This window comes from Eurypyga helias, unplaced genomic scaffold (assembly GCF_000690775.1).
Source record: "Eurypyga helias isolate BGI_N326 unplaced genomic scaffold, ASM69077v1 scaffold915, whole genome shotgun sequence".
In the NCBI taxonomy this organism is placed as follows: Eukaryota; Metazoa; Chordata; class Aves; order Eurypygiformes; family Eurypygidae; genus Eurypyga; species Eurypyga helias.
The window spans coordinates 52,174-68,874 of record NW_010253199.1 but is presented as its reverse complement, the minus strand read 5'-3'; the positions used below and the strand labels follow the sequence as shown (position 1 = coordinate 68,874).

General features: G+C 37.2%; 1 protein-coding gene across 1 annotated transcript in view; it reads right to left on the bottom strand.

The window, feature by feature from the left end:
• Positions 1-1,118: 1,118 nt before the first annotated feature.
• Positions 1,119-16,701, bottom strand: part of NBAS (neuroblastoma amplified sequence) — a gene marked incomplete at both ends in the record, with an annotated part of 62,460 nt that continues 46,877 nt past the window's right edge. Inside the window, 6 exons of the mRNA XM_010152573.1 lie at positions 1,119-1,242; positions 1,505-1,618; positions 2,204-2,371; positions 10,365-10,463; positions 11,886-12,043; positions 12,200-12,313. Coding sequence (XP_010150875.1) covers positions 1,119-1,242; positions 1,505-1,618; positions 2,204-2,371; positions 10,365-10,463; positions 11,886-12,043; positions 12,200-12,313 — 777 coding nt within the window. The remainder of the gene's footprint in view (positions 1,243-1,504; positions 1,619-2,203; positions 2,372-10,364; positions 10,464-11,885; positions 12,044-12,199; positions 12,314-16,701) is intronic.

Genomic DNA, 16,701 nt, shown 5'->3' with positions numbered 1-16,701 from the left:
AAAGCAATCAATACTGTTTAATCCTTGCCTCACTCTCCTTTAAGACACAGGCATCAGAGCAAGAAGCCTGCAGGCTTCCAGCATGTAAGAAAAGAGATCATCAGTACCAATTTAAAACTTCTTTTGCATTAAGAGTGCACAAAGGGAACAAAACGTGAGTACATCCTCATTTAGACAAGCTGTTGCTGACTTTTTCTAATTAACAACGTTAATATATCACAACTGTAGAGGTTATCTGCAGAAATATCACACATCTCTAAGTACTGAATAATGTACCTAGAAGAGAATTATGCTGATTTCCACTGAACAGTTGAAATAAAACTGTGTGGCTTACGAAGAAAACCTCACATGAAACTTTTCTCATATTGCAAGTGATTTAATACACTCATTTTTCATGGCAGAACTTACCACAGAGTAAAACATAATACAGATCTCTTCCTTCAAAAGACAGTAACAGCATGTAAATATTTAAACAGTTCATTTCTTAAAACAGCAGGAGACAATGAAAAGGAAAGACAAAAAAAAAATCATAGGTGGTTTTGTGTAAAAATTGAAACTCTTTTAGTTAGCAAATTAGTAAGCATAAACTATAAAATGTAGAAATTCCAGGAAGACAAAAAGTTTTAATGATTCCAGAGACTACAGTTGAACATTAATTAGCAAATAAAATATTGTAATGACCCTGCAATACTGAAAGCTGTATAAACAATGGCACAGAAGCTGAACAAATGAACACACAGGCATACGTACAACAGTGAGCTGAAAATTTCCATTTAAATATTTGTACATGGCAGTATTCAAGAAATGCAATAATTTTTCCTCCTTTAATGTTTGCATCTTTGTCAGCCGCCAATATAATTTTCTGCTTTTTAAAGTCAACTTTCAGATTTCAGACACTTAGTCTTTATTGAGCAGCTCCTAAAAATACTACCTCTCTTGAAACCACTGCAGGTACTTCTGTCAAGAGTACTTACCTATGTAAGATGTTGAACCAGATAACAATTGCACAAAATAACCAGACTTCAGATCCTTGTGTGCAATTCCCCATATTTAAACCCATCCACATATTCTCCTGTATTTACTATGTATAGTAAATAGAGGAGTGAATATACCCATACCTTCTGTCGTGGGAAGTAGGTCTTTTCCTTCGCTCTTTGTTTCTGTCAGTTTCTCTGTTCTCAGCAACACTTCCGCAAAGCTTTCCAAAGAATTGTTCTGGTATGTGCCATAGCTGACTTCAGACTAGAAGTAAAATAAGATAACTGACACATGCGCACTGTACCCTGCAGTTATATTTAGCTCACTTGCATCAGATGCAATTATCTACCTCGGTCCCAGCATTTGCTTTCCTTTCTGTTTAATGTTGGAATTTTTCCTACTGTTGCACAAGATTTCAAATCCTTGCAAGTCACGCAAATAATCCAAAACCCATATTGTTCATTAATCATAAGATCTCCACAAAAAAAGAAAAAAAACACTTCTGAATTCCGCAACAGGAACTTACTTCTGCAACATATGGATCAGCAATCAGAGACTCATAAAACGGATGACAGCCTTGCTTTTCCACAGCGACATTTTCTCCAGGCCCACTTTTTAAAACATCTCCAAATTCTTGGCCCTGGGAAAAATAAGTATAGTTGAGCCTAGCCATAAAAAATGCTCATTAAAAAGTCTGTAACTGCTGCTCAGAGGGAAGCAACTGTAAAGGAAAATATCACTAAAATCAGGGAGAGAAAGATAGGAATCATCTTATACAAACCAATGCTGAATAAGGTCCAGTATTCTAAAAAAAAAAAAAAGAGAATCATGCTCAAAAGTAGCATCAGAGAAACCAGTATCATAAAAATTATGGAGAAAGTAGAAGAGAGAAACTGAAAAAGAACAGATTTGAATATACAATGACAGTATTAAAGAGTGGACTTCACTGTGCTTTCTTCCCCAAAGTTCTGAAGTTCTGCCAAATTTCAGCTATGCCTTCTCACACTACACTAAAGCAGGAGAAAAGAGTTTAGAAAACAAGAAAAGGAAACAGCTTTAGACCACTTCTTTCGTTGGGATTCCCTTGCAAACAATCCCTTGATGTCTCTAGTCCATCTATCAGTTTGAGGTCTTCAGTTATCAGATCCCTACAAAGGAGCCCAACTGTTACACCACTGTATGAGTGCACATGTAAACATCTGCAGACACATCTGCAATCCCTTACATGTAATGGCCGAAGGTAAGTTAATGATCTCTTCCACCACTGTCCATCACTGACAGCATGCAGCATGGCTTTTGTAGTCATAGTTGTGTTAGACAACACCTTCATGGTTTTTGATGTCGTCCAGTACAACAAATCGGCAGACTGGCTAGAGGAGGCCTTGGTTTCATCCTGTGAGCATATCCACACACAACAGCAAGTGTTAGACTCATGCTTTAATCAGGCTAATGACCTAAAGCCAAATGCATTAGGCACACTATGTTAATAACAATTTTAGTGATCATTAATTAAAGCAATAGCTGTTGTAAAAACAAACAAAAGAGAAGTTAAATATGATTTAGAAGTTTCAGTCTGAAGTGGCATCATCAACAGAACATTTTGTCCCTAATTCAACTAAAATCTCTTGTTTCCACAGACACCACCTGTTTTGAATTCCAAAGTTTATAATGGTAAGGTTTTACACAATTGTCAAATGCTTCTGTTAAAATAATGATCTCTCTACAAATGAGGAGATTGAGCATGCTAAAATTAACATTTAGCAACTCAGGAAAGGTGATCATAGAGACAATCTTGTATTTGTACAAAGGTAGCATTAATTAAGTTGAATTCCCAGTAGAGGAAATGAAGAGATGTAAACATTCAGCTCCACATCAAACGAAAAAGAATCATCAAGATTTGAAATTCTGCAGTTGGCACTTAAAAGATGCTGAATATAGAAAACCTAAGACTGCAAAAAAGAAGGGAGACCCCTGCCTATTCACAATCCCAAACTGTACCTGCAATACAAGCACAAATATCTCTACAAGTTATCCTACAAAGTATCTTCTCTCCATCTCAGTAAACTCTCATGTAAGTCAATTCTTAAAAGTACAAGACATGTTCCACAAATGGAGGTTTCTGTACCAGGTCTTCCTCATGTAAAAAATTTAAGTAATACCCAGAACATCTATGTTGGTTGCTCTGTACTATTCCACTCTGGAAAGGTTTGTGTTAATTGCATGCTTTACAAAGCTTACACATTAGACATAAATATAAAATTACCTTGCTAAAGTAAACACAGTCTTCAACAACAGAAAACATTTTCCTCCGTACAGCAAAATTCAACTTCTTTATATACAATGTTTCTCCCTAACAACTTTGTTATTCATTTCCCTGTACACTGATGTGTACTGAAATAGAAAAACTCAACCCGTATAACTGGACGTGAGATATTAGTTGACAACTTATTAACTCATGACAGAATTTCAGACATCAGAGCAAAAGGATGCCATGTTCAAGTGAATTACGTCCCACCATAACTTCAGTGACAATACGTATCAGCCTCAATAAGGCAGAATTTCACTGTAGACAAACTTATTTTTAGTACCTTGTACTGTAGTATGCAGTAAACAACTGCTTCAAGCTGACCACTGAAGTAGCAGGTCTGTCTTACATCCTTCTCTCCATTAAGGCTTCATCATTTATTTCAAATTTCTCTGAAATTATACTTTGCATTTCTCAGACAAGCCACTAATGAATTTACTGGCTAATCTGGAAATTTTAGCTCTTACTTCACTAAATGAAGAAACTACATTGCATACAGAGGGACAATGAGCCACAAAGGACAATCAGAGGGCTGGAGCACCTCTCCCACAAAGAGAGGCTGCGAGAATTGGGCTTGTTCAGCCTGGAGAAGAGAAGGCTCCGGGGAGACCTTACTGCAGCCTTCCAGTACCTGAAGGGGCTACAAGGAAGCTGGGGGGGACTTTTTACAAGGGCCTGTAGTGACAGGACAAGGGGTAACGGGTTTAAATTGAAAGTGGAGAGGTTTAGATTAGATATCAGGAAGAAGTTCTTCCCGGAGAGGGTGGTGAGGCACTGGAACAGGTTGCCCAGAGAAGCTGTGGATGCCCCATCCCTGGAAGTGGTCAAGGCCAGGCTGGATGAGGCTTTGAGCAACCTGGTCTAGTGGAAGGTGTCCCTGCCCATGGCAGGGGGGTTGTAACTAGATGGTCACCAAGGCCCCTTCCAACCGAAAACATTCTATGATTCTACCAACTGTAAGAAGCCAGAATTTTCAGTCCTCTGAAAAGTACAAAGCAACAGAAAACTATGTCTTGTGGCTTAGTGGGGTGGGGGAGCATTTCACGTGTGCCCCCTTAATAAACCATACTTGGTACTTGGTACAAAAGCTTTTTGTAATTTCTCTGACATGCACCAACAGAACACAGATTTCTCTCTCTGCTTCCATTTTCAACCACATGCTGCAGGATACAACTGATTCTTAATGGGGAAAAAGATAATACAAAGCCAAACAGAACCAGGAAACCCCCAACACCCTTCCCCAAAGTTCCAAACTGCATTGCAGCAAAACACATTTTTTACAATAAACCTCCTTCAGTAGTGTGAAAGCTAATGAGCTAACTTGTATGCTGGTGTGTCTGCTTCTATAGCTCTACTGCGATCAGATAAACTCTTATTGATTTTTTTCTAAGAAAAAAAAGGTCTAAAAATAATTTCAACTCTTTCGAGTAATTACAGTCTTTTCCCCAAAAATAAAAGTTCTGTTTTCTGAAAAGCCATTCCTTTGAGTACCTGCAACAGCAACACTTTCAGGCTATAATTTTTGCTACCCTGAATCAATTTCTCATAAAATAAATTATTTCTTAATGATTGCCACAGGTCTCATTTTAAAAGGACAACGCAGAGGATACAATTAAAGTGTAACCTCAGGAAGAAGTTATATTCTGCGGGTTAACAGGGGTGTTTGGTGGAAATCATTTTCTTATATTATTTCTTCGTGATAACCTTATAAAAGTAAGCATTTCTCATTAAAAACAAAATAATAGTAACAACAATTTATTAATTCTAAATTAGCATCTTAAAGTTGTTTTATATCTAAATTGATATAAGAAAAGTCTGCCAACAAATTCTGAATTATCAAGATACTCTAAAACAACAACTGAAGTATTTACATGTGTATATATATACATATACTCATACAAACACATATGTAATCCCAAGCAGTATAATGCAAGGACAAATAACAAAGCCGACTATTTTTTAAATAAGCTACAGAAGAGACACTCATGAATTAGAATACCTGTAACCTGGATTTTTTTTTTGAGGAGGGGGGATGGGGTGTCTTTAGTGACCATTAGTCAAAGGCAAGCAACAAAACATGCAATATATACACTTTACACATTAAAAGTCATTATGCATTTGCATTACAAAGGAAAAAAACAAGGTGAAACAGATCTGTTTGTAAGACAGAACATCAAGTATTAGTTTTACTTTTTCTTTTTCCCTTTTTAGTACTCCCCTTAGGAAACAGGAATTTAAAATAGTGTCTTTTACATAACTCTTCATGTTTATTCTGGATTTAGGGCTTTGTGCCTTGGACTTTGGTTTGGGTTTCTGGGTTTTGTTTTGGGGTGGTTTTCCTTTTCCTTTCCTTTCTGTAGTGTATGTTACAGCTAATGAACCCATCTGATTCAAAACTGCAATCCTGCAAAGATAAACCTGACCCTAAATGAGAGACTACTGAAAAGATTCAGCCTAAGATGACACTAAAATTCAGATGCCACTGGATGCCACTAGAACTGAAAAAATATCCAGCCTTACGCATACACAATGCATTTGATTCAGCTGCTCAAACACAGGCTTTGATAACTGTCTGAGATATAGAACCGTAATTAAGATAGCTGCTTAACACTTGTAGATCTGACAGAGAATCTAGACTTTTTGGGTCAGTAGCTAAAGGACAGGGATAACTTAGGGCATCTCAAATTACTGGTATCTATGATTAAGTAACTGAATCAAGAACTTAATGTTTTATTATCCACATTATTCTCTTCAATGATCTAATGGCTAATTATCTGCATTATTCTCTACGCACCACTGACAGTTTTGTCCACTGATTACAAAAGGAGTTTAAATAGTGCACAGAGTTCCACAATGAGATTTTTCTCCTCCTCCGCAAAATCTGAGCGAGACTTTTCTCCCTCGAGTCGAGGGAGGGGATTCTCCCCCTGTACTCTACTCTTATGAGACCCCACCTGGAGTGCTGCGTCCAGCTGTGGAGCCCTCAACATCAGAAGGATATTGACCACTTGGAGCAAGTCCAGAGGAGGCCACAAAGATGCTCAGAGGGCTGGAGCCCCTCTGCTATGGGGACAGGCTGAGAGAGTTGGGCTTGTTCAGCCTAGAGAAGAGAAGGCTCCGGAGAGACCTTATTGCAGCCTTCCAGTACCTGAAGGGGCTACAAGGAAGCTGGGGGGGACTTTTTACAAGGGCCTGTAGTGACAGGACAAGGGGGAATGGGTTTAAATTGAAAGTGGGGAGGGTTAGATTAGATATCAGGAAGAAATTCTTCTCAGAGAGGGTGGTGAGGCACTGGAACAGGTTGCCCAGAGAAGCTGTGGATGCCCCATCCCTGGAAGTGGTCAAGGCCAGGCTGGATGAGGCTTTGAGCAACCTGGTCTAGTGGAAGGTGTCCCTGCCCATGGCAGGGGGGGTGGAACTAGATGATCTTTAAGCTCCCTTCCAACCCAAACCATTCTGTGATTCTACGAAACATCAGTTGCAGCATTACTTTTCCCCTGAGATTTCAAAGACCCTAGGTGGAACAGTTCCCAGTACATGCTACATAAATAAAACATTCCCTAATAATTTCTAACCAGCAGAGATAAAAATGCATGACATATCAAGTAAATGTACACAAATGTTTTAAAAGATACTGTCTTTTCACAGATCTAATGCTTGGGAAAAATGCAAATGCAAAGAAGATGCTAATTCTCTGTTAATCGGAAATTTTGTTTTCCTTTAGCAACATGTAAGGAAACCATTCCTATAATTTAATTCCTATAATATAATTATAATTCCTATAATACATGGCAGGTGTCCCTGCCCATGGCAGGGTGGTTGGAACTTTAAGGTCCCTTCCAACCCAAACCATTCTATGATTCTATGATTCTAATTTGAAGATAGTCTCCTCTAGAAATTATGTCTGCTCTCCGACCAAAGAGCTGGCTTTCAAGGAAATGTAAAACTGCAAATATCTCTTGTGCTGATGTGCCACTTCACAGTAATTAAGTTTTCACATTTGGGTATGTAAAAGATAATGATTTTATAAGACATCATGCATATTTTAAGTATTATGAAGCTTTTAGTCAGCTTTTACTCATTTACAAGGCAATTGATGGCTACTGTTTCTACTTTTACACACAACACAGCATGTCATGACTAAGCATTATCTTTTAATCTAATAATGTTAGCAGTAATATGCTTTTCGTGAATCAAAATCTTACTTTTCTCACTGCGATATTTTGCTTGAAAAGCAAAAGTTCAGCTGTTGAGGCATTGAGTAGCACACAAAAAGAAAAAAGGCTGGGGAAACAATATTTGCTTAAAAGTAATCTGCTATGTTGGAGATTCCTTAGAATAATTTATCCAAGGGAACCCATGAGTTCAATCAATAGTGACAAGCTGGCACTAAGGTAATGAAGTACATCCTCGTGTAAATGCATTAGTTCCTGCAGAATAATTACATGTATCTTTATCATAGCAATCAGGAACTTCACTGGTAGTAGGACCACCAAAAAATTACAGTGAAGTTATACTGGAGTCAGTATGACAGCAGTGTTAATTAACGCATTTCTACGCAAACTGTATGTAAGACACGTAGCCAGCTGCTATCAGAGTTCTGCAAGTTTCATGGGGAAAAAAGTTTCAGAGGAAAAGCTTAAAAAACCCAAAAATTTAGTGAGTTAGACATCTCTAGAGAGGAGTTCATCAAGAAAAGAATGACTGACAAATATGACCAGATGGTGATGTAGGCTGCATAATAAAAAAATGCTACTGGCAACTAATGAGTCACTAATAGATAAAGGTAAGAAGAGGTAGAAAAAAGTCACCAAAACTTTGAATGGGAACACCTATTTTTAATGCAGCAGAGAAAAGGATGCCCAAACACATGTATGCTAGAAGCAGCTTAGTCAAGACAAGGAAGATTACATTTAGTGCACCAATTTGATAGGTATGAATAAGTGAGAAAGAACAACATTACTCAACTCCTTGAGAAAAGGGTGCTGAAAGTTAATCAGGGCATAAATGAAAAAGGGAAAATAAAAAAATCTTATGGTTGTTTTTTTCTTTGAAGAAACTGAAATTCTGTGCAAGACAAAGAAAGTGAAGCATGAGAAATTAACTGAAGTGGAACTATGGGAATTGCAGTTATGGAATTCAGTTAAGTCAGAGAAACTGAGTTATTGAATATATTGCTTTTCTAACATTTCAGATGTCTGTAACAAAGGAAGGATTATACAGTGACTAAATTCTTGGCTATATTTCCTCCTGTGTCATTGCAAGAAATGAAAGAAGTTATAAATCCCTATTAAGTCAACTGGGAAAGAACAAAAAGACAGAATTAGCAAATATACAGAAGTCATTTCATAGTGCAGCAGTCTGAAATATGACATGCCAAGGAGCCGTATTAAAACACAAAGAAAAAAAACCTCCATGCAGTAACATATAAACCTGCCAGGTCAACGGCCTGTCTACTTCCAATTCTAAACAGACAACCAACCACAACTAAGGTTAAAAAAAAGAAAGCAGAGATATACAGGGGAAAATAAGAGTCAGTTTTCTGAGTGTGAATTCCCCAGCATAATGAAAATTGCTTCAGATAGTTAATTAGTGAGTTTACTCAACTCAGATAAACCCCTGGAATTCTGAATCATTTATATGCATGTATAATTGTTCCGTCACAACATAGCGTCAGGAGTACTGCTGCACATGAATGGCAACGCATGACAAATATGTTATATACATATATCAAAATATTGTAAACTTATGTATTCGCACCCACATTAGAAGGCTCCGTAATTTTATTAACATCTACTTAATCTTCCTCTCAGAGATTCATTTATCAATTTCTAGAAAAAGCATTCTTGCCAGTGAACAGACCTGTTCTTCATACCAGTAACTCCAGCAGAGACAGTGTTTAGCTCTCATTCTCTGAATAGTTTTCAGTACTAATTTACTTTTCTGCCCTTTTATTTTTTGCATATGCAAACACGTATATGTATGTTTACATACTACATATGCATACAAAGTATGCATGTATGCCTATACATATATGAAACACATATACAAAAAAGAGGCATTTAGATAGAGGTTACCTATTCCCATTCCAATGACATGAAAAAGTATGCTTTTTCAAGCCACATGGTGTTAAAGGCAGACCAGCGTGTCCCATCTACAGCTGTCGTTAGTAAAAACTACCGAAGGGTGTAACAACATTAAAGAGGTTGCTATTTAGATACTTTTCTCAAAAAGCCAGCCTTGCAACATGAACCACCTTTTTTCTTTCTCTATTCTTTTCTCTTTAAGGCCTTTTCACCCCTTCCCAAGATCTATTTATCACCTGGAGAACTCAAACTGAAAACAGAGGAAAAAAATAAACTGAACTTAGAAATTTTCAACTCTGAAGAGGATGAAAGACATTCCTGTCTTTCATAAATAGGTTATTAGATCTTCTTGAAAGTACATTTCTCTCTTTAAATTGTACACGTACACACTTAAATGTGTTAAACTAATAAACATGAAAGGTAGAAAGAGTAACAACAGACTTTTTTCCTGCTGCCCTGCCTCTATTTCCCACAAAACACTCCATGTTCCTTCTAATCTTACACAGAGAAGTAATTTCACATGCATTATATGACAGTTATAAAATGGCAAAGAGGTCAAACTTCATGATGCACAGAATAAAGGGGAAAAATAAGTTTAAATTCAAGATAATTTTTAATTGAATACAGAGCTCAGTTTTACTTTCAAACTTCTTGCTTTGCAATTGGGACAGATAAATAAAAATCAAACCAACATTAACAGGTTTTGCTGTGTTAAGTTTTGTTGCATTTTCCTATTCTACCTCTGAGCTTACATTTTTTTCGATGATGTTAAGACTGTGTAGGAAGAAACAACAAAAAATCAGAACAGACCAAGCATAAACCAGTAAGCGAAACTTTGAACTTAAAACAATCTAAGAACAGAAATTAGTACATGGATTTGATGTCGTGCATTTTAGCAAGCGAACAGGTAGATGTTATTAAAATCTCATATTCACCTCTTCAACATAATGCAGAACAAAATCGTTATTACTTCAAAAATTGCCTTTAAAGCTTACCTCTGTATCCTTACTGATCAATGGAGAAGCTCCTGAGGTATTTATATTCTCACCTCCTTCTGAGGGAAGAAACTGGTAATTCACAGCCTGATAAAGAATCTATAAACACAAAATAAATATAAAATCTTACCAGTCAAATAATCAAATGCAGGAATTATGATTGATGTCATAAATCCAAGATATTCTGACATGAGCTTCCATGATAGAAAAACAAGGGTGCATGGGAAGACAGAGAGAAGAACACATAGGTATCTGACATCCTCTTGCAGCTGTTGTCCCTAGACAAATGACCTTCCCTTCATTGCGTTTTTGCGCAATATTTTTCACACAGTTTAAGATTTTTTTTTTTTAATTATATGCACTTTGCTGTACTATGCAGGCTGAAGTACACATGAAAGACATTCATTATCTGAACTGTGCCTTTGATGTGTTGGGCAACTCCACTGAGGTAGGTGTTACCCAAGATCACAGTTTTTGTGAGCCACAGAAGTCCACGAAAGACACATACATACTAACTGGTCAGCATGACCTTCTGATAAAGATTTTTTTGAATATATCTATCTACATACAGAGTGCTTGGACAGAACACATAGGAACATTAATGAACAGGACTGAAAAGCTTTTATGCTACGTTTATGGAGAAAAATAATTGCAGAAGAAACTGATTAAATGTGCTTTGACAGAAATGATGACTTAGGTATGGCTTCCTGGGGCAATTACCAAATTAATCGTCAGTGCAGTTTTGCTATAAATTATGTTCATTAACAAAGAAACCTCTAAGATGTTTTTATTACATGAAGATAAATCTATGAACATTGTGAACTCTTAGACAACTAATACAAATATGAACTCTTCACCCACGACACTGAACAGAAATTTAACGTTCTGACAACCTAAATTACTGCACTGCAGTTTGACTGCTATGTCACCTTGCCATAACTAGTATTTAAATGTCACAATTACATATTCTCACATAAATAATATGATCAGCTAAGAAGTCAGTCATTGCAGAGTTAATAAAGATGGCTCAGAAACAAAGTCTGTTGCAGTTGTTGAAACCATTAATAATTTAAATCAGTGAAGAAAGAATTTCACTGTATATTGGGTAGAGATCATAAAAATTAGGAATAGGCACTTAATGGATATTTATGTGGGGTATTTAATGAAGTTGCATTACAAAGTGTAAACAGGTTACAAAACCTGACAAATTTTGAAAAAAATAAAATAAGATTAACTGCCTTGGCAAATAAAATGTTTAAATCAGGCAATATATGAAGAAATTAAAAGTACGGAAGATCGAGAATACAACTGCACTTCTACTTGAAAAGCCAACTCATCTAAAAATGCCTGTAACGAGACCTCATTTGTTGAAATGTAACAATGAAAATAGAAAAATACAGTAGAACAAATATAAACTTGTTGGGGGGTGAAACTTTAAGAAACAAACTTAAAAATGAGCATAAGTGTCCTGTACTTTGGTAAGCACTGAACTTGCATGAAAGAAGTTTCAGAAATGCCTACCTGGGTTTGCAAAGCACTGCTTACTCCCAGCAATGCCTGTATGGCATTTGGGGGACAGTGTGTCAGAGCAAAAGCCATCAGCTCCTGACGCATACCCAAATCATGGTAGCCTTCTGATTGCCCAAGCTGACTGCATACTTCCCAGCTTTTAGAATAACCTACAAGGGAACACAAGACATACTCTGAGATTGGTAACCTTCACAAGTGATAGGAATATGATGCAGAATTCCTACTGATGAGGTAAAGGAGGGCATGTGGCAGAACTTAGATTTCCCTTACGATCACCCCACATCACCCCCTTTTATTCACCTCACCTGCAGCCATGAGCTCTTGGCAATGCATACTAGCTGCTTTGTAGTCCTGGAAACTGAGAGCTTGTTCCACTAGAAGTATTAAAACTTGACCTTTTCTCTCCATGTGATCATCTCCTGTAAGAAAAATTCAACATTCTTAATTAATTAATTGGAATTAATGGTCAAATTAGGCTTGTTACTTTTTTCTTACAAGAGCTACATGCCACAACATTAAAAACCCATCTTGAAATTGAAGAAATATAATAATCTACTTTTTTTAGGTTAAAAAAAATTTGGAAACTGTATTTACGTAATGGCCATGACACAGATGAAAAGTCATATTTAACATAAGGGACATATAAATTGATGTCCTGACATGGAAAAAAAAAAACAAACCTGTGAACTATCATAGAAGAATTTTTTAAAATTTAATTTTTTGTTAAAGTATACAAATCATCAGTTTAAATTTCCATTTCACAGAGCCAAATAATTCATGAGATGCAGAAGACACAGGTATTTAAAAATCCCTACCCTCACAAATTCAGCGAGTAGAACTGAACAGATTTTTTCACACCATACCTGCACCTTGGTCACAGACCTTCTGGGCAATGCCTCTTCACCCAGTTATGAGCCAAAAGAAATAATTCAGATACTATTGGTCCCTTCTGACTGAAGTGTCATCAAGAATCTTTATAGAACATATGTCCTGACCTTAAATTTAACACATCAGCATTCACAGATGAAAATCTCAGAAAACTCATCTCCTTTTCAAAGCCAGTTATAGTCAATACAAATTACATCTATACCTGTCACACTTTACCAGCCATCTATTTCTGTGGGGTTTTAAGTTTTTTTGAATTTAGAATAAACACAAGAGAAAGAAAGTTATTTCCTTTACTGACACCAGTTGGTCCAGTCTTATGTTCAAAACAGTGTGTGTGCCTATGCATTATATGGCAATGTGACTAAACATACAGGGGGAAAATAATCTCCTGCTATTCATTTAAATTTAGGAAAGGAGGATGGCAATAAGCTAATAATAATTAGGGGACTTTTTCAATACAAGCTTCTTGCTCATGTTTCTGTGCTATTACTAAAAGGGCTTTTACGCCATCACTGCTGTTACAGCGATTTGAAAAGGGCACTGGTTTATGAAACTGTATTACTACAACTTGTGAAATGCAAAGATTTCAGAAGGTTAAAGACATCTGGTTCCAAAAACTATTTAAAGAGTACATGTTCATAAAATACACTGCTGTTATTTTTAACCCTACTTTGCAGAACCATCAATACAGGCAAAGCAAATTTCATTTTAAACCTTTCTCAAAAGAAAATATGTAGCAATTGCACTAGCATGACATTCAGGGAAGTGAAGTTACCCTAATGATGGAACTTAGCCAAGATTCCCCTAATCCCAGCACATCATGACTAACTCAGCTGGGAGAAGGTGTTGGCTTCCCATCATTTTGTGTTTTGGCCTCTTGCTCTATATACTGCCAACACACGATGTTGCAAATTAATCACATCCGAGGCTCTTCTGTTGCAAAACTTTGCCCTCTGGAACCTGGAAACTTCTCATTCAGGCAAAAGCAATTACAGATGACAAAGAGATGCTTCTATCTACACAAGTTAAATGTGAACTGTCATTTCTATAAGCAAGAATTCCACACTAGCTACTCACCTTCCAATGCCCACTTCACCGTGACAGCTTTACTACTTAGAGAGATTTGACTGAGTAGCAGACACAAATGAAACGCAAGAGAAATATTCATACTACTGTCCCCCAGATTTCAGCCAGACAAAATAATCACTGCTATTTATTACTAATTAAGAATCAGTGGGATTGGAGGGAAGGGAGGAGGAACACTTGGAGCAAGGAACAGTTTTCTCCTTAACTGTGTTTCAGCAGTTGGATGCTGAAAAGTCCCCCATCCCCAGTGTTTGAGCTAATTACTTTTTATGTAGCAGGATACATTCCCACATTTTACAAAAGGGCAAGCATAAAATGTAAGGATCATTTTCCTTCCAGTCCATGGCTACACTTGCTCAGCTTACCTCCACTGTTCATTCATTTAAACTTCAATTACCTTGACACACGCTGTTTTGCCCAGAACAGCCCTCAGCTCCAGCACGACTAGTGAATCCCCTGCAACGCACAGCCCGAGTCCTTTCTCACGCAGCTTTCATTGCCCCAACAGTGCAGTCACTTAAAATACCACCTGCTGCAGGTTAGCGGCACAGCCTTGTTCTTCTATTCAAACATGAAAAAATTCACTGCTTCAGCTCTGTGACGCCTCATTTGAGGGTATTTTTACTAACAGTGTCAAAATGGTAAGGGGAAGAATTTAGAATTCAAAACTTTCACCTTTCGAAGACAGACATCCAAAATTTAAAACCAGGAAAGGTTCAGTGAGAAAAAGCATTAAAATGGTGACCTTATTATATTCCACAGTAATTCTGCATTAAGCCTTAATGTGCGATACCCAGACTCAAAGAAATGAAGTTCAGCAAATGGAAAGGACATCTTAGGTTTTTATTCCTTTGTACTATTTGTGACAGTTTGTGTGCGTTCAGCTCCTTAAGGCTATTGTCTCCTTATGTCATAAGGAAAATGCATAAACCATGCCATAAAAACTTAAGTTAAATGGTATCAGAATTGAATGTATACTCCAGAAGCTCCATGTCACCTACATTTCTGAGATCAGAAACCATCTGTATGGTTATTTCCAAATGCATTAAGCAAAAAGTCAGTGTTGAAGAAGATGGATTTCAAAAATAAGCTTTAACTTACGAATGCAAGCAAATCTTTGGGTTACTAAATTGGATTTTAAAATTAACTAAATCACCACAAGAAAGCTGCGAGAAAGGAGAACAATGAACAGAAACCATTTGTAGGGAGCATCTCTCACTAGATCTTTTTGATACACAGTAACGGTACAGAAGATAATTTCTGACATATAAGCTTTTTCTTGTTTTACTCTTCTTTTGCTCCTCTCTTTTGTAAGCAAGTAATTACATAAAGTGAATTCTTTCACACCCTTTCTTAAACAAGAGTGTGGATTAAGTAAGGATCATGGGATGTCGACCAGCTCCAGCTCCCTGCACCAGTGCAGATTTTCTGGCTGTCATGCAGAGCACATTCTTCCTCCCTCACTTTGCCCACCTGTGAAATTAAGATAACACTTGCGTGCCTGCTTTACAGAGGCAGTGATGTGAGGCTTAAGTTTACTGTTGTTAATCAAATACTTTAAAGCAATTAAGAAGATAGCTGATATATCATTACCTAAGCGATATTTCAGCTTTGATAACTATGAATATAAATTCTATTACTCACTTCCAGTGCTGCTGTCTAAAAAAAAACTGCAGAGAACAGCTCCCAAAGCTCCTCAAGGATGACCATGAGCATTCTATCCTTGTATACATAGCAAATGCATTCTTCTCAAATTCAAACTAAAATATATATGCTCAAAGTATTTTATAAGCTGTATGTTATATATAATATACCACAGCATATACTATATACTCACAAAATTAGAACTTCTTTCACAGCAAAGGTAGCTCATAAATCAGGATAATTGTATAAGTACTGAAAACCAACTCCAGATGAAAAACAATTCTTTCTTCCAGCAGAGTACTTTATCTAATTCTTCATTAAGCAAATCCATAAAGTTAAATCCCTAGATTCTTTTTCAACATTACAGACACATCCCAATATTTCTCCATAAAACCATTCCTTTTCATCATAAGCTATTAGAAATCAAGTTACCCTTTCCCAGTAGTTTTAAATTGGCTAACAAAGGATCTCTGTGCTAAAACTGCAAGGAAGGTTTTCCTCTTCTCATACTCAGTTTAAAATAAAATAAACTCATTCATGAATCTTTAGATCTGTACACATGAGCTGCCCTTTTGGCTACAAACTAATTTGTGAAATACACAATCAGCATTTATCAGTCTTATGACTACCCAGCCCTAAAAAAAAAAAAACTTTTCATCGCATTAATAATTAAGTGTAACTCAGTAACTTAAATTACAAGTTGATAGATACAGAAATACCATTTCTACATACTTTGTTTTAATATTTTTCGTTTTATAGCTATCTATTGCATTTGCATGGCAAGGTTTTGGTAGCAGGGGGCATACAGGGGTGGCTTCTGTGAGATGCTGCTGGAAGCCTCCCCTGTGTCTGACAGAGCCAATGCCCGACGGGTCCCAGACAACGCCGCCACTGGCCATTTTTTTAGACCCGGGAAAAAGGTGCGGACACACACACACACAAAAAAACCCACAACCACCACCAACAACAAAAAAAATACCACACTAAACCACCACACCACAACCTGGGAAAAGAAACTGCAGCCAGAGAGTGAGAACATGTGAAAGCCACAACTCTGCAGACACCCAGGTCAGTGGAGAAGGAGGGAGACGAGGTGCTCCAGGTGCCAGAGCAGAGATTCCCTGGCAGACCGTGGTGCAGCCCATGGTGAGGCCGGCTGTGCCCTGCAGCCATGGAGGGTCACAGGGGA